Here is a 26,231-nt window from a genome sequence, read left to right as displayed (position 1 = left end):
TCATAGTTTAAGAACACACATCTAGAGTGACCCCTCTCCTCTCTAGACACGATCTTTGTCTCCGGTCTCCTTTGACGATCAGAGCCGATTTTTCCTCACCGGGCGTCTGTGTGGCTTTCTCGCTTTCCTTTTTCGCAGCTTTTTCTTGTCGCAGTCTCCATGACCAGCCACTCACGCACAGAGACGCTTTCCACGCTTTGTGCGCGTTAGTTGAAATCGTGATTTATTCAGACACTATGCGTAATGTCGATGGGCCGAAACTTGGTCATCGGCACCACTGGATAGAGGGAGCATCCACTTGGTGACCGCCTGGCTGTACCATTCTCCCCACATCTTTTTGGCGGAGGACTCTTTCTTGCCCTTGCTAGTATCATGGCGCTCGCTAGAGACAGTTATACTTCTTTTTCGTGACCGACATGCCTTTGTTTATTGGAATAACATAAGGACAGCGAAGCGCGCAGGAGGAATGAGCGCAGACTGGGAACGCAGCTAAACCGCACAGTTTCCTCGCACTACGCAATGTTTTGGATATTTTGCAGCAGAAACGAGCAGTAGAGGACTTCACGAACATCCGAAGTGGTGAGTAACAGTTTGTGTAGCTGTAACAGGGGGTCATTTGCATGTGTTATTCTATCCTGGCAGGTGGATCAGGATTCAAGAGACAGTCTACACTTGCCGTTCTCAAATGTTCATCTTCATACAAGGCTTTTGTGTCTGTGTGGCTTCTCGCTGGAGCTGGCGGACTGTCCCCCATGTCCCCTCGCCCATTACCCTCGTGTTTAAAAGCTCTTCTTATGTAACCCCGTGGGACCATTTTTTCCCCTCCAAGACTTCCTGTCCAAGCGCAGAGGAAAACACTCCTCCGACACACACAGGCTGCTGTAGGAGAGACCATGTGCAGCGCCGACACAGACAGAGGAGGCAGGCTGCTAAAAGCACAGCTTGTCCACATTCCTGCCCCTCAGCTGGGAACAACACTAGAGGCGGCTGCTTCAGCACGATCAGGGCTGCAACTGGGAAATGTGTCCACATTAGGATTATTATTTATACATGTTTAAAGATATAGTCTTACAATTGGCTAATGATATTTTTCCAGTAGCCACGTGCCTTTCTGCTGGAAATCAGCCCTGACCAATCACTCTGATATTCATGTATCACTGCTCATGTACACATATGATTTGTTTTCATTGGTTTTATTTGGTTGGGACAGTGCATGTTGACATTGTGAGCATTTCATCTTCTAGTGAAACTTACACGGGCTATCTTTTGGTTTGGTTTTCCTATTTGGCCACCTACAAGTGCACACTTTTCACATCAAGTGCCTCCTCATAGAATGTTTGACATTCCCAGTACCACTTCATGCAGTGTGTACTGCATAATAACTTTATAGGAGATGGATGCATAGAAAGCTTTCAACAAGCAGGTGACCAAAGCTCAAAGCAGTGCTCTTGGATACTGATCAGATGTAGCATCCAGCTTACGTCATGTTTGTTTATTTTAGAGGGTGACTATCTAGGGTGGTGCACTTGAGTGAGTCGGCGGGACATGGAGGGACTGAGTTGAGAAAGTAAAGGTTTTATTTTTTTAATTTGACCTTTATTTAACAAGGAAAATCCCACTCAGATTAATAATCTCTTTTTCAGGGGAGTCATGGCCCAGAGGGGAACCTATTGTACATGTTTTAATAATAGGGGAACCTGGACTTTCCCGGAGGTCTGGCTGTTGCTCTGACTTTCTGAGAGTATCTCAAACAAGAGCCTTTAGAAATGTAAAATGGTTTATAACATATTTTAAATATAAAGCAATTATAAAAGTCATATAAAACACCTACTGTTACATGTAATCTATACACAGCCGCTCATATATCGACCTAATGTAGTGTTTGTGTGTCTTCTAGATTAGAGTTCCACCACCTCCCAAAGTCCACTTTAACCACTGATACTGAGACCGCAGCAGATTACAGGGCACAGTTCATATACACTTCATAGGGCAGTGGGCACAAATGAAAGAATATACTGAATGGGTGGGACAGGGCAGAAATATCTGTGTGCAGTAAAACAAACCATCATGTGGTCGCCTGAACATTTTCAACAACCATAACTGGATAATTACATACAACATCTGAAGAAAGCTGATCTGCTTTTATCTTCAGGTATTTAGTGTCGTGGACTAAGAAGAGTGACTTTACATAATACAAATATGAGTAAATTGTACAGTCAGCTCTAGAGTATTGTAGGACTGTGTGCCCCCTCATAATAAGTGTTATTCTTGTCTTATCCTCAGAGCCTGCCCTTGCCTCGGCCTACCTCACCTCTCATGATGACTTCCCCGGACTCTCCTCCGCTTGTCTCCCCCTCCCCGTGCCCCCCGCCTCCCCCGTCTCTCCCCTCCTCTCCTGTCCCATCATCCCCTGCCCCGTCCTCCTCATCCCTCCCTCTCCCGCCCGCTCTGCCCCCTACTGGCGAGGTCATGGTGCTCGCTTTGGGTCGAAAAAAGCAGCGGGTCCTCATAGCCCTGTCCATTTTGCCCAACCTGTTCCTGGCCTTCCTTCTGTCCTCCGACGGGTTGATCACTCTGTCCCCTCCGCACCACTGCCGCCTGCCCGTGTCCTCGTCTCTGCCGGACGTCCTGAATGCGTCCCTGCCCTGGGTAAAGGGGGACAGGCCGGGAGACAACGGGGGGCCGTCCCAGTGTAAGCAGTACGTCAACAGCAGCCGCTCCGCCATTGTGGACTGCAACGACGGATGGGACTACAATGTCACAGAGGGCCTTAAGAACAACATTGTGACTGAGGTATTTAAAACTCTACACGCTGCTCTTTACTTCAGCACACGGACGCTGAAAAAGCATGTACATTTGGGATAACAAGGGATAACACATTTTGCAGCCCTGTTTTAGAACCATTATCATTCTCCTTGTAGTTTACAGTCTTGAAACTGGGTTCAGGTTGGGGCTATGACGAATCATGTTATAATGGAGAAAAATAAGTATGTGTCTTATTTCCAGGTTATTCCACTTTTTGTTATCTGATCTTGTTACCTGATCTCGTCAAGTCTCGGAAGTTAAGCAGGGTTAGTCCCAGGATGGGAGACTGTGAGGGAATACCATGTAGCCTGGGTGAGTGGCTGGTTGGTTGGTGGTTGGAGGGTCCGTTGGCGCAGATGTGTGTGCCTCTGTTGGTTTACCCCCAAAGGCAGCGGTGGCTCGATACGTAGCTTACACCACTGAGTACTGAGTGGCCATGTGAATGGTACTATACATGTACCCTTCCTTTCCTTCCCTATTTCCATCCTACTACTACACTATTAAGCTACTATGCTTTAATGTGAAGTTCCCCCTTATTCATTTAACACATTTTTTGTTTTGTTGATTTATTTATTTTTTCTCAAAGGCTCAGGCAATCTTTAGCCCTGCTACTAGATACTAAAATCTTACTAAACTTGAGAAAACGTAACATATTAGAGCAGTGGTCCTAGTGATCTGATTTAGATGGTCTTAGGGCTGTAACTAACCATTATTTTGGTAATTGATTGATCGATTAATCGCTTGGCTATGAAAGGTGTTTGAAAATTGTGTTTTTTCAAAGATTCTCACCACATGAACCTAAAGTGGCGCCGCTTGACGACATGTTGATGGATGAGACACTGACAGATATATGTATGATATTTATAATGTACAAAACACTACAAAACCTAACGTTACAAACAAATGTCATGTCATTTTTGCTCTATTTGGGTCTTTGTTTACTAGAAAACGATTAAATGATTATTAAAATAGTTATCGATTCGTTGTTTCAGCCCTTACCACTACATGGTGCACCTACTGACACAATTTACTTCAACTTAGGTACAATTTCAACACTTTAAAAACCCAGTTAAGTCCTGATTTGATCTTGATCGAGGCCTGGTGATACAAATATGAGTTTGAGAATCACTGCAATACTCCTATTCATTACCTACAAGCATGTCTTTGAAGCTTTAGTTAATTATTTGTTTTGATTTTCAATATTCCAATGTTTTCTATTTAGAGAGGAGACTGTAGGAAGCTCCCCACCAATGTGAGGAAGATGCTAAGCAATAATTAAAAGAATTAGAAGTACTAAGTGACTGCACTATAAAATGGCCTTCATCACTCAAGTCTTAATCCTGAGGGAAACACTGTAGTCCATTTATAAAACGATTGTTGCCGTCAACATAGATAACCACCAGTTATCAACATAGATAATCCCACAACTGTTTTCTGTTATTGGTTCATTTCAATTCAGATCGAAAGTAATAATAGAGGGCAACCAAGAGGATCAACAGAACTATCACTTATCCCTTTGTCTTTCCTAATTTTATCCCTCCCTTCTTGTACGTCCTGTGCCACTAAAATATCCAAGTTCTACACATGAACAAAAATAGGCCACGTCAGGTGTAACTGCAGATTTTGCAGCTTCAGGATACTCTGCTGCACAAGTCATTTTGAGGTCTGCTAAAAATATGTCCTCCTCGGTTATTATTAGGCAAAACAAACTGAATGGTGAACGCAACATCTGTCATGTCAGATAAACGTTTTTGGTAGAAAATAGCCACGTCAACATTCATTTCAACAGCTTGCAAGAGATTTGTTATCGGCCATTGGAGTTAATATGTGAACATATTTGTTATACATCATCTGGGTGTTTGTCTAAAGGGAAAACTCTGTAAATAATCTGTATTTTCCTCAAAATTTGGAGAGAATGTCAGTTATGGCCCTATACTGGACCTGTTTTTTATTAGTGGTGAACTAAAACTTACTCCTTTGTGAAAAAAAAAGACCTTTAGACCCTAATTATAAAGCCTTTTTTGTTTCAATTGTGAACTAGGACAAGGTCAAATTGGTCAAAGCTTGCTGACTGGTTGTTGTTGTTTACATTAACGTGACAGTATTGCCCTCCAAAAGTTAAGAAACCTGTGTGTAAACCATCCCTGTGAAGAAGTGAGATGTTAAAAATGTGTGAAGAAAGTTAGGGATGATTCATTGTTTGTAAGCCTAAAAGAATAAATGCAATTCAGGTATAGGGTTCAGGATTGCGATGACATATCGGTAAGCATCATGGGATTTGCAGCAGTAATAAACTAATGGAGATTTTATAAAGTAAAATACTGGAGCCATTGTTCACACCTCCAGTTTGACCTGACCCAAGTCTAAAAGCTTCTCGAATTAAAGCGTCAAAATAGCGACAAAACGAGGCGTAAATGAGGAGGAAAACGCGGGGAAAAAAGCATCAAAAGAGTGACAAAAAGTTGATGAAAACGCAACAAAAAAGCAACATAAACATGACAAAAACATGACTAAAAGCAAAAAAAATGCAACAAAACAGGCGACAAAAATGTGACAAAAATGCAACTAAAGAGGCGGCAAACACGCAGCAAACAGGTGACAAAAAAGTGATGAAAAAGCACCTAAAATACAACGACGAAGTGCCGAAAACGCAGCGACAACGCGAGGAAAAGTCTTTGATCCGTTTTGTAGGTCTTAGCTTTCAAATGAGGCGTTACACTGGCTTTTACCAGCCGTGACTCAGCAGCCAACGCCTTTTTTCTTCACTTCTTGAACCGTTTTTAGCTAAAGTTACGTCGATGGGAAATGTTTACTGGCACCCACAAAGATGGTGGATCTCCATGGTAACAGTGAACATACTACAACAGTCCATCCCGCACTCTAAGGCTTTTTTTTAATTGATAATTTTTTAAAGAAAGTATTTTGGAACGTACGTAATTGGAAACATCATCTATGAGTGAGGCATATATAAAAAAAAGAAAAAGAAAATCCTCTTTACTGTCCAAACCTTTGCCCACAGCTTTCCACTTGGACTGGTTGCCGTGGGAGACACACCCTTAACCCTCCCTTGGTTGTCCGCCCAGCAACCGTACACTAAATAGTAAATACACATTGAATTCAGGATGTAATCTCTCTATTTTTCCTGTTGAAATCTTATACTAACAATATTCAAAAACGCTCATGTAAACATATGCAGAGGCTGTACTTTTCCAACAGACCTAAACTTTGATTCATGTTAAAAAAAGCTAGAACTGGCGCGAGGAAAGCTGCTGCTTGGAGACCGATGGGGGCTCTGTGGGGCCTGATTTGCCTTTTGATGATACTAGAGTTTTTGGCTGCAGTTTTGGTTCTGCTTCTTCAGTGTTGCTGTGCTGAGCTGGCAGCTGTGTGCAGGAAGCAGGAAGCAGGGATCAATAAATAAGTAAATAGTGTGCACTGTTTAAAGCCGACACAACACGGATTCCTTTTATTCTACATGTCAAGTAAAGTAAATATGGTAATTACAGGTTATTGTAGGTCATTTTGGCTTCTACCAAAAAATATACTTCTGGGAGTTGATGGAAATGATCTTCGTTGTTATTGAATTTTGAGTAATTGCACAGCCCGTTGTATATATTTGCAATTATATATTTTTTGAGTGTATTTTGCACTATTTATAAAGCGCCTTGGAGACTGTTCAAGCTCCTCTGACGGATGTGCTTCCCTATATAACAGGAAAGACAAAGGTCACATGCTTGTTTATGTTGTAATAATGAGACATATTCCTTCTTGCTTATCAAACATTAACCGTCTCAGATGTGGGTACCTGTTTGGGTTTTGTGTGGTCTATTTATCACATAGAGTCGGTGAACGCCACACCTTTTCACCTTTGCGCAAGACTTCAGCTCCATCAGAAACACACCTGCTGTTTTGTCCACTTTGTTTGATTGAGTAATTCATTATTCATGATGTCTAAATAGGGCCCAAAGAGTGCAGTGTGTGTGTTGTCACGTATTATGAGTCTAGGACTAGACCAGCAGCTGTCGAGAGTCAGGTCATGTCCGCAGGTGAGTTACCTCAGAGACAAGGATCTCCATTCACCAAACCGGTCCGTCCCGTCTCTGAACTGGCTCCTTTTCATTGTCCTCTGTTTGTTGGACAGAGTTTGTTTGTGGTGGCGATGACATATTTTCTATGTTATGATTATTGTGAGAAGAATTTTCATGATTTGTCGTCATCATCTTGATCATCAATTTACTAAAAAATATAATATCCAGAGCAGAGTATAGTCAGGTGGCTTTGGTAGCACAGCTTAAACAAAAGTAAAACATGTTACCTTAATAAGTATGTTCAAAAAGTCAGTTTTGATTGTTTTGGCACAATTTGATGGAATAATCGATGCTTACTGTTTTTGTGTAAATTTAAACTATACACTAGTATACAACTATACAGTTTAAAAATGTTAAAATTATGTATTTTCCTCCCCCTACATGTTCCAGCCATAGCCCAGACCTATTCACCCCAACTGCCTCTAAAATCCTGCACTGTCACTCAAAAATTCCGGTCCAAAGTGCCGTCATGCACAAGTTTAATATAGAAGGTGCAGTTACACATATGACCTGAGGTGGCAGTAGTGAGTATAAAATGACCAACTTGCATCTAGCCCCTTTAAAGTAAAAAACTTCTTCATCACAGCTTTCTGTTAATGGATTTTCATTTATTTTATATATATTCAATTATGAAGAATTCTATTATATTTTTAGAATTTGCAACGGGCCAATTTAAAGTGGGCCGCAGTTGGCTCACGGACCGTAGTTTGAACTCCCCTGTGCTCAGGTCTTCGCTCAATCGTCATCAAGTGGCGATGACGTATTTTCTATATAATGATTGTTGTGAGAAGAATTTTCAGGATTTGTCTTTGTTAATTCACTGATACTGACACCAAATATGTAAAAAAAGATCATTAATTTACTAATATATAGATAATCCAGAGCAGAGTATAGTAGGCGACGCAATTTATCGCGAAACCACGAGATATATTGCTTTGTAACACAGCCTAAACAAAAATAAAACATGTTACTTTAAAGGGACTATACAGAGTTTAAAAATGTTAAAACCAAGTATTTTCATCTCATCTCTACATGTTCCAGCCGTGTCCTAATGTGTAGAATGAGCTGTTCACCACAACTGCCTCTAAAATCCTGCACTGTCACTCAGTATAGAAAGTGCAGTTACACATAAGACCTAAGGTGGCAGTAGTGAGTATAAAATGACCAACTTAAATCTAGTTTCTTTAAGAAGTATGTTCAAAAGATCAGTTTTAGTCAGTTTTAGTCAGTTTTGGTTGTTTTGACACAATTTGATGGAAAAATCTATGCTTACTGTTTTTGTGTAAATTTAATGGATCGTACTGTGTGGAAACGGTTTTGTAATTAGCGTTTTCAGTAATGCATGTTTGTGTTGTTTTAGCAGTCTCTATAGTAGCTCCATTGTTTGCTCACATGGTAATATAATTGTAGATTTGTGTGTAATATTGAAAATTGCAAATTACATCTATGTTAAATGTTGCTATTAGATTCCAAGCAGCAGCACCAGTGATGTTTTGTGACATCCCTTTTCTGTCTCAGTGCATGGCCTCCAATTAACGCTGGGCTTTTTATCCGCTGCCCCAGTGCTTCCTCTTCCTCTGCGTCATTAAAATCATTCTCCTTCGGGCGGCGGTAGCGACAGACGACGACATTTGCTGACCTCAGCTGTTTGTGTGAACTCACTGGGTCGGTCCGTGATGTGACTAAAAGTGCTGCAGAGACTTAGACAGCTGGCCGGGGCGTCCCGAGAGGCTGCTGTGATAGTAGTTAGCAGTTTGTTAACAGCCACAGTAGACGTGTGTCCTGTCTGCCCTTAGAGGAGGTGACAAAAGCTGGACCTACACATTGCCAAAAAGTAGTAAACATGACGATAGTAAGATATAAGGTAGTGCTACATTCTTAAGTGTTACAGTATTATTCTTTCTTTTCATTTAGTTGTAGCCTAATTTCCTTAAGTTATTTTGCTATTTGTTATTTTTTTATTTTTATTTTTCATAATTTGGTTATTTACTTTGTCTGTTTAAGTTACCATGGACCAATTGGCACTTGATAAAGAGTAAGATATTTAAAGAGGACTGTGAGTTCATAAGGTTTAATGTTTTGTGAATTTCCTTCTTCTTTTATGCCTAAAACTGCAATTAAAGTCACTAATTGAGGCCTTCATTAGACAGGACAGTAAGCTTTAGATAAGATATTCAGGCACTGAGCTCCGGACAATCCACTGACATTACTTCAGACTGGAGTTTTCCCAAAGGCCCTAAACACAGCTGTCATTTAGCCACTACAGCCAACTTACAGACTTTCTTCTTGTAAATAATGTTTTTGACGTGTTCCAGTCGGGCTTTAGACACTCCCACACTACTGAGAGGGCTTTGATCAAGGTGACAAACGACATCAGGCTAAATACAGATGCAGGCAAAGTCACAGTTTTAGTTCTGCTGGACCTGAGCGCTGCATTTAACACAGTGGACCAGACTAGAGAGGTTAAAAACCTGGGTGGGAATCTCTGGAAAGGTTCTCGAGTGGTTCAGATCCTACTGTGTCTCAGTCCGGATGGCATTGACCTGTGGGGTTCCCCAGGGGTCGATTCTGGGGCCCCTCTTGTTCGATTTGTACAGGCCTCAACCCTGACTGTTTAAGTCCAGGCTGAAAGGACACCTTTTTAGTGCCGCCTAATGGCAATTGATTGTATTTTAACTAATTTTAATATATACATATACATATTTTTAATGTAATTTTATTGTATTTTTAATGCTTTTTACTGCAATTTTTTTGTCGTGTTTTGGTGTCTGGTATTGTGAGGCACACTGAGTTGTCATGTACATGAAATGTGCCATACAATTAAACTTGCCTTGCCTATTTGGAGATTTTTGCTTGAACTGTGAAAACGACTATTGAGAAATTGTAATTATTGTGCGCTCTTTGGGCTAGTATTTTTTGTTTTGGACCATTAATCTTTATTTACGCTGCATTTACGTTCAGCAGTTGCTCCCACAGAGGCTCAGAGGTTTTCTTGACCTAAATTCAGTGTAAGTGGGTATTGATTTTCCTGAGACAGCGTTTCAGTGTAATCCTATGGTACATGGGCAAGTAATGTATGTGGGTGGGCGCGCGGCAGACAGAGCGAGGTGGAGACGTGCTGCTTTTGCATTTACTCGAGAAAACGACTAAAGTAGGATTCATAGTTGGCTAACTGGGGTTTTAGTATATCCCGTAAAATTGTGTTTAAAGTTTGACTTATCCTCACAATATCAATATTTTCATTGTGTCACAGTGGGACCTGGTGTGTGCTCAGTACTGGCTGGTCCCAGTGGAGGAGGTCTGCTTCATTTTGGGCATCCTCACCGGCTGCCTTGGCCTGGGCTACACTGCTGACAGGTGAGACGTGATTACATGAGTTTTAGATCATGTTGTGTTTTATCCAATCACAGAATTAAAAACTTACTGCTAATTATTGCTAATGTATGCTAATGCTAATAATGCTAAAATCCTAATAATAATAATAATAATACACTTAGAGGTGGGCAATGTATTGTCTACAACAGTGGGACCTTAGAGACACTACAAGGGGCCCCCCAAAGCATGTCGGTGTCTGCGTACATTGGTGTATGAATGAGAGTATGAATGGGTGAGTGGATCCTTGCTGTAAAGCGCTTTGAGTGCCTAATTTAGGTGGAAAAGCGCTATATAAGTTGAGACCATTTACCATTTACCATGGCTACAAAACAAGTACATTGAAAAATACAGATTTTTAAGGAAAATGTACATCTATTTGCGAAAGTGTATCACTTTAAATCCGTATTTAGGGCAACACTTTATTTTACACTACCCTTGATGCATTGTACTTGCCAAATTTAGTAATATAATGGGCTTGTGTGTAATAACTTGTACCTAAGGGTTAGATACACAATAGAATAATGTGTATTAGTACTTTGCAGGTACATAATGTAATAAGACCTAAGACCCTAACCTTTAGCCCTAACCCGAAAGGTCATATGTCTTATTACATTGTGTACCTGCAAAGTACTAATACACATTATTCCATTGTGTATGTACTACAAGTTATAACAAATTGTTACAAAGCAGATTACATTGTACTTAATGTTGTTTGGTACAATGCATCAAGGTAGTGTAAAATAAAGTGTTACCGTATTTAGCTACAGTCATTGTAGATGTTATTTTTTATGTAATTTTAGCTGTGAAATAATTACAAATTGGATTGAGTAAATTCTAAATATTGGGGGCCCAGGGAGGTTTTTGGATCAATAAGTGATCAGCAATGTCTCGGGCTGGGAATGGCTGGTGTACAAGATAATATGCCTGTTTTTGGAAGATTTGCAAATTTACGATATCAAGCTTATATTCAATGTCAAGAAATTGAAAGAAAAAAAGAAGAAAAATATGGGGAAAAATGTGCAGAAAAATTTGGAAAATATTAGAAAAAAATAACAAAATATGGGATAAAGGAAATAAATAAAGTATAAGAATTAGACTGTGTTTTTTCTGCCCTTTTCTAGTTTTGAGCGACAATGCAATGTAAATGTTTGCAGCCATAAATACACTACAGTATTGTAGCTTTAACTCCTTGAACTGGGCAATTAAGAGCTATGTTTTAAGCAGACACAGTAGTTTGTCACATACCTTTCTCACAGCTCTAACTCTTCACTCTGCTCTGGACCATATAAGGACATTCTAGAAATTCAGGCTAAAAACATAATAAAAATAAATCAAGGCTCTGGTGTTGAGTCATATTACAAAAAGCATGAAGAAAGGACCTTTAATACCCATAATTCAGATGCTCAACTGTACAATTTATTAAGCTTTGTATTCCCTCCACTGAGCCGATACTTCACAAGTCTGCCGCCGTCACAGAGATAAATGATCTTGTTACATTGCAGATAAAATCTTTTTGTCGGTCAGTCGGCGCACCAAAGAGGAAGAGGAATACTGACCGGCTGATGAACAAATGAAATTAGCTGCAGATTTACGTTGTCTGACAGCGGCCGCTAATAGTGAAGAGCTGCAGGATTTAGTATGTCGTACACAGAGGAAGTGGCTTTGGCTCAAATGGGGAAAAAGGGAAAGCGTTTGTCTCACTGTGTTGGAATGGGAATAAGATTTGTAACGTGAGTTCAGCCTCCTCGCCCCGCTCACTTAAGTTTCATCTTGAATACCAAAATCTTGCCCCCGCATTGTTTAGGCGCCGTGGATAATTGTGTTAATGGCCCGGGCCTGTGGTGCAGTGAGAGAGAAATGGCCCGGGGGGAGCTGTAGATTTAGGGGAAAACACTGGGGTTTGATGCCAGTTTAATTTAGCTAACGGCTTTAATTCATCTGGAGATCAATTGAGCGTGGGCACTGTTTGTTATTGGCAGCACAGCGCGCAGTCGAGAAGAGAACAAAGCCACGTAGACTGCAAAACTGACACATTTATTATACCCAAAGTTATGTCAAAGGGAGAGGTTATGACTTCATATTTTGCTTACACTGTTGGAGGAAACTGGAAATTGAAGAAATCAAGGATGACGTGTGATAATGCATCTTTCAGCCATGTTTCCATATAATTGGAAAAAAAAACAAGTCTCTTTATTGATTATGAACTATCCATGTGATAGTTTACCATGTGACAGTGATTAACTACTTTACCATCCATCCATCCATCCATCCATCCATCCATCCATCCATCCATCCATCCATCCATCCATCCTTCCATTTTCTTCCACTTGTCCATTGCCGGGTCGTAAATCACATTTCACCAGCCCCATATGGCTCCTCCTGCAGGTGGTGGGTCCACAGAAGGACGGCCTCATGGTTCTAACTAGGCCATTTGGTCAGAGCCATGGGAAGATATTATAGTTAGGGGTTGCTGAGGGACAAAATTGACCCCAAAAACGCTTTTTCTGTGCATATTTCCTATTAATTCTTATTGCCTGCAGTTTGCAAATAATCCACCAGGGGGTGCTGCAGCGCCCTCAGCACCCTGGGTTCCCACGGCCTTGCATTTGGTCCCTCATAAGGGGCTTCTGACCCACTCTTTGTCTGACCCGTCACTTAGGACCTGTTTGCCCTGGGAGACCCTACCAGGGGCACGAAGCCCCCGACAACAGAGCTTCCAGGGTAATTTGGGTGCTCAAACCCCTCCACCACGTTAAGGCGGCGATTCCAGGAGGGGAACTACTTTACCATGTGACAGTATTGAGAGTTGTCCCTGTGCAAAAAGCAGAACTGGGATGTTAGAAAATTGTTTGGAACGTTATGAATGACTTTGGACCAGAATAAAATAGAATTAAGTCGGGGTGTGTCCTGTTTCTATATAATTACGATGTCATTGCACTTTTAGGTTGGCTACCATTCTTTTCTATCATATTACATTGCTGTTACTGTGCTGTAAAGTGTTTCCTACATATTGCATCACTTTGTAAATGAAATTATACCGTGTAATTTTATCCAGTGACTGCACATTTATATCCCCACCGGATCCTTCTTTCCATAACCTCTATAAATAAAACCCAAATGACACAGTTCTCTTTGATAATACAACTGCCTAACCAAACATACGCTTTTCTAAATTCAACCCGTCATTATTTTCTCTCCTCCTCAGGCTGGGCAGGTCCAAGTCCCTCCTGATCTCGTTGACCCTCTCTGTGGTTTTCGGGGTGCTGGTCTGTGTCGCTCCGTATCCCTCCATTTTCATTGTGATGCGTTTCTGTTTGGCCGCAGCCAGTGGCGGAGTCTACCTCACGCTCTACATCACCCGTAAGTGCAGCATCTTTACACATCACAAGGGATTTTACACCATCATTTGACAACCATAAAGTCTATTTGTCTCCTGCTGATTATTTTCTTTACTGAATGTTTTTACTTAAGCTGACATGTATTTTAGGGATGTTATTGAGGACAGTGATAATTTCAGATGCAGTAAAAAATAATCACCAATATAGACTGTTTTTTGCCCAATTTTATAGAAGGTTAAACATTTTCTATGTGGTAGTTCACAGCAACAGTCAAAACATTGAACATACATCTGGGAATTGAACTGAGGACCTTCTTGCTGTTAGGCACCACCGTGTCTGACCGTCCGACAGTAGAGCGGGTCGTCATGATCGGAAGGTCGAGGGTTTGAATCCCGGCTCTTGCAGTTGTACACTGTATTTTGTGCTCAAGATGCTTCACCCACCTGGCTTTCAGTGTCTGCGTACATTAAGTGAGAGTCTGAATGGGTGTCTGGTTCCTTGATGATCCATGAGACCATTTACTCAGTCTGAATACTACACACTCTACAGTACTACGCTACAGTGAACCGAACCAGTGAACTTTGTCTGCAGCGAGAACTGCATTTTGTTTGAATAAAAATGAATAGATTATACTGTGCTGCAATGTGAGGGCAGAAAGTAAAGTTTTTGTCTGTATCAGGGGTGGAGCTGTGCGAGCCGTCCCTGCGGCTGGTGGTCACCATGCTGGCGGGTCTGATGACGGTGTGTGGGGAGCTGCTGCTGCTGGCTGTGGCTCTGGGCTGTCAGTCCTGGAGGGGGCTGCTGGGAGCAGGCGCGGCGCCACTCACTCTGTTCCTCAGCTACGGGTACGGCTCCAACTTAATTATATTCTGTCTTTTTAACATGTTTATAAAGCAGAGTCTGATCAATCGAGGCAGCTGGTCATTTCCAGATGTGCCAGTTTTTCAAACTCTGTTGTTGCTGTTTTCCAGCAGGATGTCTAAGCATCCAGAATTAAGAAAACTGAGAGGGTGATTTATTAAGGCAGATGCCAGCTGGAAAGTAAAATAAGATATTTTTAGTCCTAATTTACCTTTTGTTATTGCCAGTATTACAGTTTTAAGGCCCTAGATCTGATATGTAACTGAGAGAATGCAGCGCGAGTGATAAATGCACAAATGACTCGGCTGCTGATGTTTTGCACAAGAGCAAACGTTTAGTAAATGACCCCTAAGTCTTCTAAGGACAGGCTTCAGTGGACTTCATAAGTGCTTGAAACCGCAGTGATGTGCAACCTCAGCTTTCTTATTTAAATTTTACTCACACATCTGGCATGTACGGTGTTGGCTGCTCTCTGCCTGATGTGTAAATCTCTCCGTATCGACCGTATCATGTCTGATAAAGTGACTGAATGCAGACTGACTCGCTGAAAGCTTTGTTTGATCGCATTGATCCCGACGCTCTCGTCGCCCTGAGCCTTTTAGCTCATGTCAGGAGGCATTAGCTAAAAAGTCCCCAGCCGCTTTCGGTCCTCTGCCTCCAAAATGTGGATTTATTGAAGTCACAATCAAATTACTTGAGATTAAATAGGATTACTGGACAAAGTTCTATAGGAAATGCTCTTGTTGACCCGGTAGGCTGCTTAAATGTAAGTCTCAGTTGTGGTTGAAGAAAATGAATGAAAGATATTTATTAGATTAAGATATCAACCGTGAAAACATCTGCATATTCACAGTTGGACAAATTCTTCCTGCTCTTGTGACCAAACCTTATCACGCCTGTTGTGTCAGGTTTAAATACATAATTTTGTTTTGTTTGCAGCATTCCTGGGGTCTTCCCCGAGTCTCCGAGATGGCTGCTTCTGTCGGAAAGAACCGGAGACTTGAACTCCTTCAGCGAGAGGAGAAACTCAAACCGAGATGTGCGAGACGACGAGAGCTTCACAGGTTTGGACTAAACTCTATTCTATTCTAATATGTTTCTCTTTTTGTGCCTTTGAAAGGGACAGCTCTAATTGGCATTTCACTGGATCAATTATTCATGTTTTCTCATTTGAAAACAGTGCCTTTCATTCTGCTCTATTGTAATGAGAGTATTGAATAATTTATTAAAGACGCTCGGACAATACTGGGTGTAATGATAATCCTTGTCTGTACTGGGAAATGGGTTGAAATGGCTTTGCGTAAATGAAATCGGTAATACAATAACCTGCAGTGACATTATTTGTACATTAAAGTTCAGATTAGTGTTTAGAATTTCTGGAAAGTATTCGTGAAACTAATTACAATAGATCCGTGGGTATTTCAATTCAAAGATGAGACTAAAAGCAAGTATAGTGTCAAATGGGTCAGACAAGAACATTATGATTAGGGATGCACCGAACCGATACCAGTTTTGACCGCTTAAAAAACACAACTTTCTCCGACTAAAGCTTAGTGAATATGGACATGCTGTACCTCATTTTGAAGGGCAGAACCTGGAGAATTCAATTGCTGTTTTAGTTAGCTGTTTATTCTTTGATCGCTGTGCAAAATATCGCGGCTAGCAACAGTAGGCCAGCAGCAAAGCCTTCAGAATTACCAGGGACCCTACAGTCTCTTCAAGGTAATGCCTTCAGGGAGGAGACTGCAAAATCCATGGGCCAGGTCCAGTCGACTGAAGAACAGTTTAATCCACCAGGCTGTCAGGAAGCTGAACTCTCTCCCTTCCCTGCCCTCCCTGTGCTTCCACCCCTCACTCCCCACACCCAGCTCTACACCAAGGACTTGAGAGAATTTTTATTCATATCAATGAATTGACAATAAAATCTTTGAATTTTGAGATTTTGAATTTGAACTAATCAAGGCCGGGGCAGAAACTATGACAGGATCATCTAAAGTAGCCGAATACAATCAAATCGGCTGCAGTCAGTTTGTATTTTAGTTTATGAAATGCTGTTAAGTAATAATTGATCTAACATATTAGTTATGCACAAGTTGTAATGATCAGATTCATTTATGTGAGTTGTTTATATTCATGTAACCTAAATACCGGTCATGTATTTAGTGTAGAAAAGACCAGTTAGTCTTTTTTAATGTTTTCCCATGAATGTTTATTAATAATTAGCCTATAATTGAAAAAAGACACTACATTGATCTCACACTGGAGAAAAGAGGTCCAACTTTTTCACCCACAGCAACTACTTTTAAGAAAGTCTCTTGGTATCCGTTAATATCGGATGTCGCCAGATATAGGCCTCCAATGGGGCCTCCACCATCAAGATCACACTTCCTAAACTAGCTGCTAGTTATATGTACACTGGTGAAAAAAGTATTTGGTCAGTTTCCCATAGACTTTCTGTTGGATTTTGGCCAAATACTTTTTTCCCCCACTGTAAGTTAGCGACATAAGCACCTCTTTTGACAGGTTTCCCTCCAGTATTGGGCCATTATGGTACAGTTTTATGTTAGAGCAACAAAGTATTAAGTCAAACTGCTACTTAAGTACTGAGTAACTGTAACATGACATAACATAACATAGAACATAAAGTAATATGTGTGATATTTCCAAATAACAAACTAACAAATAATTCCATTCTGTTTATTTGGTAAATATTGACATTTATAAATTTACTCGCATTGGTAAAAGGAAATCATTTCATCATTTTACTCAAGTAGCAATAAAGGTACATACACAGGCTAAATGTAAGGCACTTCCTGCTTCTCATTACAAGGACGCAAAAATAAGTGATTTTTGGACTTACATTGTACAAAGTCATCAGTATTGACTTTGTTACTTTCGGGACGCTCCAATTGGAAGTGAATCATCACACGTCACTCCCACATTCGATCTGCGTGTTATTAATTGCCTAAATGAAAAACTGGGTCATTGTGTTGTCGTTTGTTTCGATGCAGAGCTGGATTCTGAGCCGCCTCCTTCGACGCGCCCACATCTGTCCTTCCCAGAGCTCGTCCACAGCCGCAACATCTGGAAAAACCTCTGTGTGCTGGGCTTCACCTCGTAAGTCTCAATACGCCCACTAACTGCGCCTGTGGAAATGTATCCTGGAAACATTAAAGCACACCTTAACCTTCTTATTTTCTTATCTCATTTAACGAGTTCTTATTTTTCTGTTGTTGCTAGTGGTTGAGGTTTATTTGCACGGAAGCTCAATAAAATGATCACAAGCTTTTAACTACAATATTCATTTTCAGAGAGACATGGATAAACCTTTGCCTCCAGACTCTTGTGATGTCATGTTGAGGCCAGTTAAACTACTCATAATTACTTTAAGGTCATTTATCATGACTATTAGGTGCTTTTGGGCTCAACATTTAGGATCATAGCAGAGAAGTCAGGAGCTCTCTCCGGCCTCAGAGCCTGATGCGTCCCCTGTGCAGGTTTGCCCCAGGTGCTTTGGTTTCCATCAATCTAAAATAACAACAATCAGTCCCTTCTTGGGCCACGAATCCCACAAATCCCTTAGAAATGACATTAAAGGCCCTATACCTGATTATTTCATAACACACAATGAAAGAGGGAGCCACAAAATAAATTATGGTTGATTCCTACCTTTCTTAACCTCTCAACCCCCGCCTTAAAGGAACAGGACACCGTTTTTTCCATACAGTGATATGTTCTTGCCTGAGCTTAGATGAGTTGATACGTACCTGTCTGGTCTTTGTGCCCGTGGAAGAGCTTGGTCGCTTCTAACTTCACCCCCGTTTGGAGCTATAGGAATATACTAATGCTAACAACATCTTTGGTCATTTTTCCTGACTGAGGACACGCACAAAGACCAGACAGGTACGCATCAACTTGTCTAAACTCAGGCAAGAACATATCTCAGTATGTAAAAATGGTGGCCTGTTCCTTTAACCGATCACATGTTTTCCAGTTCAGCTTTAACCCAATTCTAGAAGCTTCTTGACTGGAGTTTACCGCCTAGACCAGTGTGACGCCTCATTTGAAATCTAAGACCTACAAAACTGATCGTTGTCGTAGCATTTATGCCACATTTTTTAAGCATTTTTGTCTCTTTTTTGTCGTGTTTTTCATTGCTTTTTTTGTCACTCTTTTTGTCACTCTTTTTGTCACTTTTTTATTGTATTATTGTAGTTTTTCCGGTTTGTTTGTGTCACTTTTTTGTTGTGTTTTCATCCTCATTTTCGTCTCCATTTCGCCGATTTTTTCCCCAGAAGCTTTTATATTTGGAGAAAACGTGCTCGGTTCAGGTGGGGGTTAAGACGTTAACATTGGCACATTTCACAATTTGCTGTTTCACTGAAATGCTAGAAAACTAACCTGAGAGTTCATGAAATAAATACATGTTTTATATATAGAATCACAGTGTTTTCCCCACAAATATCTTAACTCCCAATATGCTAAAGTAGGACAAAACAAATTTATTGTGCCTTTAGGGTCCGGGTTAGTCTCTGAGGAGCGTCTCTTCCTGCACTGGGGGTTTACTCTGCTTCTTAATCATTGCAGGAGTGTGTGGGAGATTCAGCTGTATCTCCTGCTCTGTCAATAAGAAACAGTGCTGTCCTCATTTTACCTTCCGCTGCAAATTTAGTGGTCACCCCATTTGCTCCACAGTTTATTTACAGACCTCTTCTGTGCCGAGTTACACCTGCTGCTGTTGCCACACACTTAGTATTGAACAACTCCCCCCCCTGGTGTCTCCTGTTCTCCCTCCTCAGGTTCATCTCCCACGGCATCAGTCACTGCTACAGCTCGTTCCGCGGCGACGTCAGGGGGACAGCGCCCAGCTTCTATTGGACGTACCTGCTGTCCGTCAGCGCGGGGGGCGGGGCCTGGCTGTTGCTCTGGGCGACGGTGGACAGGTGCGGCCGCCGCGGCATCCTGCTCCTGTTCATGACGATGACGGGGCTCGCCTCTTTGATCCTCCTCGGCCTCATGGAGTGTAAGTGGGACGAGCACCAAGTAGAGACGGATTATACTGTGAATCCAGACAAATATATGGAAAAATACTGTAAAAATAGGTACTTTTACTAACTTTTATAATTTATTTGACTTTACTATACAATTGTGGATGCTCAAAATGGAGTAGGCTGAAGCATTAAAGCTTATGTGCCTACACCATATTCAATTCAATATACATTTACATAACATAATAAATTATAAGGTCTACATTACATTGACTTTGGATATAAACAAGTCCTTCCTGAGCTGAACAGATACCGATTATTGTTACAGATGTTGATAGAATGAGCCAAAAGATTGATAGGACAAAGTATACTAAGCATTACTACGTCGTAAATTTTACTTTTAAAGATGTAATAAGAGATTTATCACAGGTTTACACTGTAGTACTTTCAGTCAGGTTCCAATACCAAACTAATGTTGTTTCTAATTATTAAACTAAAAGTGATTGACATTAATATCACGGGACAGGCATATTATAATACTCATTTAGTCCTGTTACTTCCTTGTGGCTACCATCTTCACTAGGTATTTTTGTTTCCTGTATAGTGTAGTGCGTTAAAAAGCTAGAGTGTAGAATGGGCTGAATGAATACTTTCACTTACCTACATTTTTAGAGCTTGTATATATTATTGCGGTTGATTCGTTCTTTAAATCTGATCGCAGTTCATTTGGATGTAAATATTATATTCATTAGCACTGGCTCACATTTCATTAACAAACTAATAACTAGTATATTATAAATCAATGGGAGCAAGTGCTCTGCTTTCCAGGTCATGTGCGTTCGAGACACAGACGATGCGAATCATTGGCGATGAACCCATGATTAATTAGTTCATTATCTGAGTAATCTTGGGTAATGTGTTAACTTTGACAGCCCTAGTATCTTATCTAAACTTTCCTCTCCCCTGCATTTTTGTATTAGTTGGTGAATCTAAAGCTACAGTAAAGCAATATTGATACATGACATGAAATACATCATAATTGGTGAAGCTCATTAAGTCTATTTACTACAGTCGGGGAGAGTTGGGGAGTAGCTGAATATGCATGTATCTGTGCTAACTGTACTCTGCTAAAGTTACTCTCTCATTTGAGGATATTGTTTTAAAAAAATATATATATATTTACATTAAATCATATATACATATATATACACATTATTTACATCTTATATTCATAAACATTCAGGTTCGATTCGTTTATCCTCACTTTACTTAAAGAGCATTTTACAGGTTCCATTTTTGCAAGCCATACTGTATGACTCTATGACAGAGACATGAGAGGACAAAACATCACAAAATAATAATAAAAAGCAAAACAAAAAGAAATAGAAGAACACCAATTGAACAGAAATGAAAATGACAGCATTAATGGATCAATTCTTCATATATGTTGATTAGGTTTATTGATTTTTTGTTTGTTATACGTTTGGTAACGTCCATGTGATTTTTAATCTCGATCAGGAGAACTTTGAATATGGGTTTGGATTGTGAGAATTTGAGGATATTGGTTGTTTTCAGGCTCTACAATGTGATGATGTCATTGGACCCAGTGGGGGCAGGAGCCAGTTTTTCCTATTAGCTGCACTGCACTTTCAGAAGTCGTATCTAAATGTATGAATTACAAAAATGATCATTAATATCAGTCACTGGGTCCATGATCTCTCTGTACAAGACCAACAATGTCCTCAAAAGACAATATAATTTTACCTTTATATAATATTACAGGCCTTTAGGAGCGCTATGATGTCACCTGAAACCCAGCAATTTAGAATGCAGTTACTTTCCTATTATCAAAGGGATACATTGCACTTCATTAATAATTCAATTACACTTTCATATTCATAAGCATATTTATAGCTCTATGTTATTTGGGGCTGCGGGCATTTGCAAAGTGCTTTAATGCATGGCAAGTAAGTAATAGTGGCAAGTTCACAACAGGCCGTGTAACAAGTGTAGCTTTAATCATACGCCGCTTTTATGCATGAATATAATGTAAATCAATGTGAAAGGATTCAGAATACAGTACTCTGATTGGACAAAGTAACGGAATACGTTACTAAATACATTGTAAGCCAAGTATTCTGTAATTAAATCCAATTTCAAAGTATTCTTCAGCTCCAGCTAACCCCACAGCCCTGTTCATGGAAAAACACCTCCTTTGTTCCCCCACACACCATGATGGCAAATGCCTCTGCAGTTTACTTGGTCTCCAGCTCCCCCTAGTGGCTGAAACAGTTCCATGACCTCAGAGTTTAATGTAGGACACTGCAGTGGCACCAAAGTCAAAACTTGTCAGGTGCATTGCTTTAATCACGCTTCACTGACCGCGTGTGGCCCGACAACAAGGAGCTAATGGGATTTTTAGGCGACCTCCTCAAGAAGAGTGAGGAGGTCACCTGCTGCTGCTGATAAAAGAACCATTTACTGGAAACAGGTTGTTTGGGTCAAGATTAAATGAGCAGAGAAAGTAACTGTTGCTCAACTTTGAACGAAGGTGACCGTATATCTTTTAGCAGCAAGGTTTTGTCCCTAAATACTTACCTCTACCTTTTTGAGGTGGTTCATAAAGGTCTCAATTTTTAGAGCTCTATTTTAGAACCACTCACCCATTCACGCTCTCATTCCTACACAATCTATTCTGGCACTGGAGGGTGAAGTGTCTTACCCAAGGACACAATGAAAGTGTGCACCTGACCTTCCTCCATGCGTTCTGGTTTCCCCCGTATTTTCTTGCTGGGACAATAAACCTTCCTTTAACCTTATTTCAAATGCCTCTCTCTCTCCTGTGCTTGTAGATCTGAGTGAGACGGCCATCACTGTGTTCTCAGTCCTCGGCCTGTTTTCGTCACAAGCCACTGCCTCCCTGTGCATCCTCTTCACCGCAGAGATCATGCCCACAATTATAAGGTAACACTTTTCTACCGAGCATATTAAAATGGCCTGACGCAGAATCATTTTGGCCGGGAACATCTCGCTCTGGTAATGAGTTCTGAAAAATTAATCACAAAGTGCGTACGAAGGGGGGACTCACCAGCGGAATGTATTAGTGATGAAGAAAAAGTGACTTTAGGCAGGACTTAATGATCCCGCACTCCGCCTACACACAGCACAGAGAAACTAGGCTAATGGTTATTAAAAATGCAGAAATGTCTAGGTGGCAAAATACTCTTATAAAAGGTGATCGTCTGAAATAATGATTGTGATCTATGTCAACACATTCAAACTTTTTATTACCCGTGACACCGACAACTGTGAAGCTATAGAAGGCAAAAGCATAAGGTAAAATGATTAGTATAAAAAGGTTCTCCATGTGTCTAGACCAGTGGTCCTCAGACTTTTTTCTCTGGGGGCCACATTATTGTTCCTGACTGTGATGGGGGGCCGGACCGGGTTGGCTATAATATAGAATTGTATGACTCAGACCAAAATGCCTCTTTGTGAAGTAGAGTTGACTCGCCTGCACAGTCGTCCCCACGACTATATCCACAAGATCAACACTTGATTCAGGCTCATATTTATTTCACTGTAGTGGTTTGCAAAAATAGCAATCAAGTCTTCACACTTTCTTTTAATTTCCATTTATTTTTATTTTCAGATAAAATTATGTACCCTCTGTGCCCTCTGCTGGACACCTGTGGAATTATGTTTTATTTATTCAAATTGCCCCCTAGTGGCTGGAATCAGTAAACTGGTTATTTAGTTAAAATATCCTAACTCCGCACAGGAATGGGCTAGAGACTTACTTTTTTTTTTGACATACTCAGGGATTTGTGCTCTACAAGTGGGGGGCCGGATTAAATCATCTCGCGGGCCGGATTTGGCCCGCGGGCCGTAGTTTGAGGACCCCTGGTCTAGACACTGGGTCACAGCCGCTCTCTTGTGTGGGCTGCTGTAATTAGCACCTACTAAATCTGAGCTATTGTATAAGGGACTGGAGGTATATGGAGTTTGGAGAGATCAGTGAAAGCTTTACATAACTAACACCAGCTGCAGAAATAACAGTGAAGTAGATCATCCTTTTGTCTTCAATGCATTTTTTATGCTTATTTGTATAGCCTCTTACATTAAAGGGATATTTCAGGATTTTTGACATAGGGCTTCATTTCCTAGTTATCCAGAGTGTGTGAGAGTGGAGATTTTTTTTTTGTAATTCAAGCAGTTCTTATATTTGAAGAGTTTCGTGGCGCTAGGCTAGTGCAAGGCTAGCGCATTTCTATGGTAACTAGTAGCCTGCATTAAAAACAGTCTGACCCACTCCACAGTGCACCTGAGGCAAATCACTTACACTTATCAGTACACTTAACGCCAGACTAACGATATAAATGTCTGTGTCGAGAGAGTAATTTTAGCCATTTTGCATTTAAAAGACCTTATATTTGAGAAGCATCAGCTTCGTGGTTGTATAAGCTACGCAGCGGCGGAGTGATCTGCTAGAAAATAGTCCCTCAAAATGCGATCAGTCATGTGATGTAAGGTCAGTTATATTCCATTTATACATTTATATGGTTAGTCTGGCGTTATAAGTGATTTGCCTCAGATTTCAACTGCATGAATTACAAAAAAAAAATATCTCCAGAAATCAACAACACTCTGGATAGAGAGACTAGGAAATGAGGCCCTATGTCAAAAATCCTGAACTATCCCTTTAAGGCTATACAATTTTGCATGTTTGTGTTGTACTCTGACACGAAGTGTAAGATACAACCTGTCGTTTAAAGAATATGCTATTTCCACTTCTCTGTTCACACATAAAAAAACAAGGGACTTGCTTTGTTAAATAGGTTAAAGTACTGCACCGAGACTAAGCTTATTTGATATAGTTGGCTTTATTTGTCCCATAAGGGCAGGTATGGGCAAACCTTTTGATGCAAGGACTGCATTTGAATATTTGAACTTTCCTTGGGGCCTGGATTGTTACAGTTTGGGCCGTTTTGAACAAGCACAGTTCTCAAAGAGAGTGTAATTGCCAAAACACATAAAAAAACAAGATCTTTCTTCATGTTAGTGAAAACATTACGTTCTTCACTCTTTTTTGCCAGCTCATATCATCAGATCAGGGCTGGGCCATGTTTTTCAGGACGGATTGAAGGGATTGGCAGGTTTTGGCCCACCTCTGCCTTGGGGAAGTTGGTTTGTTGCATCAACAGTCTGCATGTACAGACTCACACACTCTTTAGACACTCAATAGGGGCATTTCCATAGGAGCGGACCGGAGCGTTTTTGTGGGTGTTTCCACAGCCAAAAGTGAACCGCTCTGCTCCCAAAAGGGGTCCAGCCCCGTGGCCACAGTAAAAAGGTCACACACTCAAAATGTCTTTGGAGCGCCTTTACTTGTGATTACAGCACACATTCAATAAGCTTCTGCAATGTCAAAAGGTCCTGTGTAGCTTTAATTTTCTACTAAGATCTTGTATTGACGGTGAGAGAGTGTGACCACTGTGCAAAGCCTTCCCCAGCACATAGATCAGACGGCATCTCTAGAATCGCCCATTTATGGTCATGTTTGAAAACAGTTCAGCCAGCAGCCAGGAAAACAATTTGGAGAAAAACGTAAACTTTCTCTAATTATTCAAAAACTGCTTTAACAAATGCTGAATTATGAATATAGTTTTCTATAAATAAAGATACAAAGACATGGAGAGGAGCAAAGTGGTTCAACAGCCCATAAATACATGAATAACGGAGATGCTAGCTTGATGCTTCATGTTAGTATCGTGCTAATGCTAACAGTTAGCTAGCGCTAGCTACAACTGCAGTTTTTTCACTTCTACTGAACAATCTGTTGTGAGAAAATATCCATATGGGCCCGATTTGCACTTGACTTTCTTTATGTGTGATAAATAACTTCATATTTCACCAGAAAATGGCTAAAAAGAGTGGAAAATTGTGTTTCCCAAAAGATTCTATTTCCCCCCTTGACAAAGCCACGCCCCCTTCTATGACGTGATGCCGTCTGTATCTATACCAAAGACTCTCCATGGGGTTAAGATCTGGACTCTGTGGTGGCTAATCCATGTGTAAAAGGGATGTCTCATGCTCCCTGAACCACTCTTTCACAATAAGAGCATAACATAATTTCCCAATATCTGTCTTTTCGTCCTCTCCAGGGGCAGCGGCGTGGGTGCAGTTCTCGCTCTGGGCTGCGTGGGGCGCCTCAGCTCGCCCCTCATGGACTTGCGTAACCACTACGGCTACTTCCTGCACCACGTGGTCTACTCCTCCCTCGCTCTGCTGGCCGTCCTGTCCATCCTCCTGCTGCCCGAGAGCAAGAGGAAGCCCCTGCCCCAGACGCTCGGCGACGGGGAGCAGTACAGGCGCCCCCCGCTGGGAAGGAGGAGACGGGACAATGTGCCGCTACTGGCCACGCCCAACCCAGAGACCTAAGCGTAGACCCTTCTCACGTTCGCAGGTTGCATACAGGCAATATAAGACTATAGACGTTTATCAAAAAGGGATGACGAGAAAAGGGCTGAAGGACACAAAGCTTTTCTAACATTGTCATCTCCTGCCTCTGACGAGTGTGTGACCTTTTGACCTTTAACCGTGTGCTTCCTCTTCACCAGCATCCATCACAGCACACCCCCCTCCCACTTCATAACATGGAGACGTCTGCTGCTCAAACCGTCGCAGTCAAATCGATTAGGCACAACAATATGACTTTTTATTTATTATTTATGATTTCATATAAGAAAGAAAGAGAGAAAAGTAGAATGAAAAGA

General features: G+C 41.0%; 1 protein-coding gene across 1 annotated transcript; it reads left to right on the top strand.

The window, feature by feature from the left end:
• The first annotated feature begins 71 nt into the window (after positions 1–71).
• Positions 72–26,231, top strand: slc22a17 (solute carrier family 22 member 17). The gene is made up of 10 exons (XM_079576024.1): positions 72–579; positions 2,284–2,793; positions 10,147–10,250; positions 13,474–13,628; positions 14,286–14,451; positions 15,407–15,531; positions 17,479–17,584; positions 19,267–19,490; positions 22,308–22,419; positions 25,620–26,231. Exons 2-10 carry the CDS (start codon positions 2,317–2,319, stop codon positions 25,894–25,896), a joined length of 1,746 nt encoding a protein of 581 aa, XP_079432150.1. The 5' UTR covers positions 72–579; positions 2,284–2,316; the 3' UTR covers positions 25,897–26,231.

This window comes from Gobius niger, assembly GCF_951799975.1.
Source record: "Gobius niger genome assembly, chromosome: 18".
NCBI lineage: Eukaryota > Metazoa > Chordata > Actinopteri > Gobiiformes > Gobiidae > Gobius > Gobius niger.
This window is presented reverse-complemented; position numbering and strand designations above follow the sequence as displayed.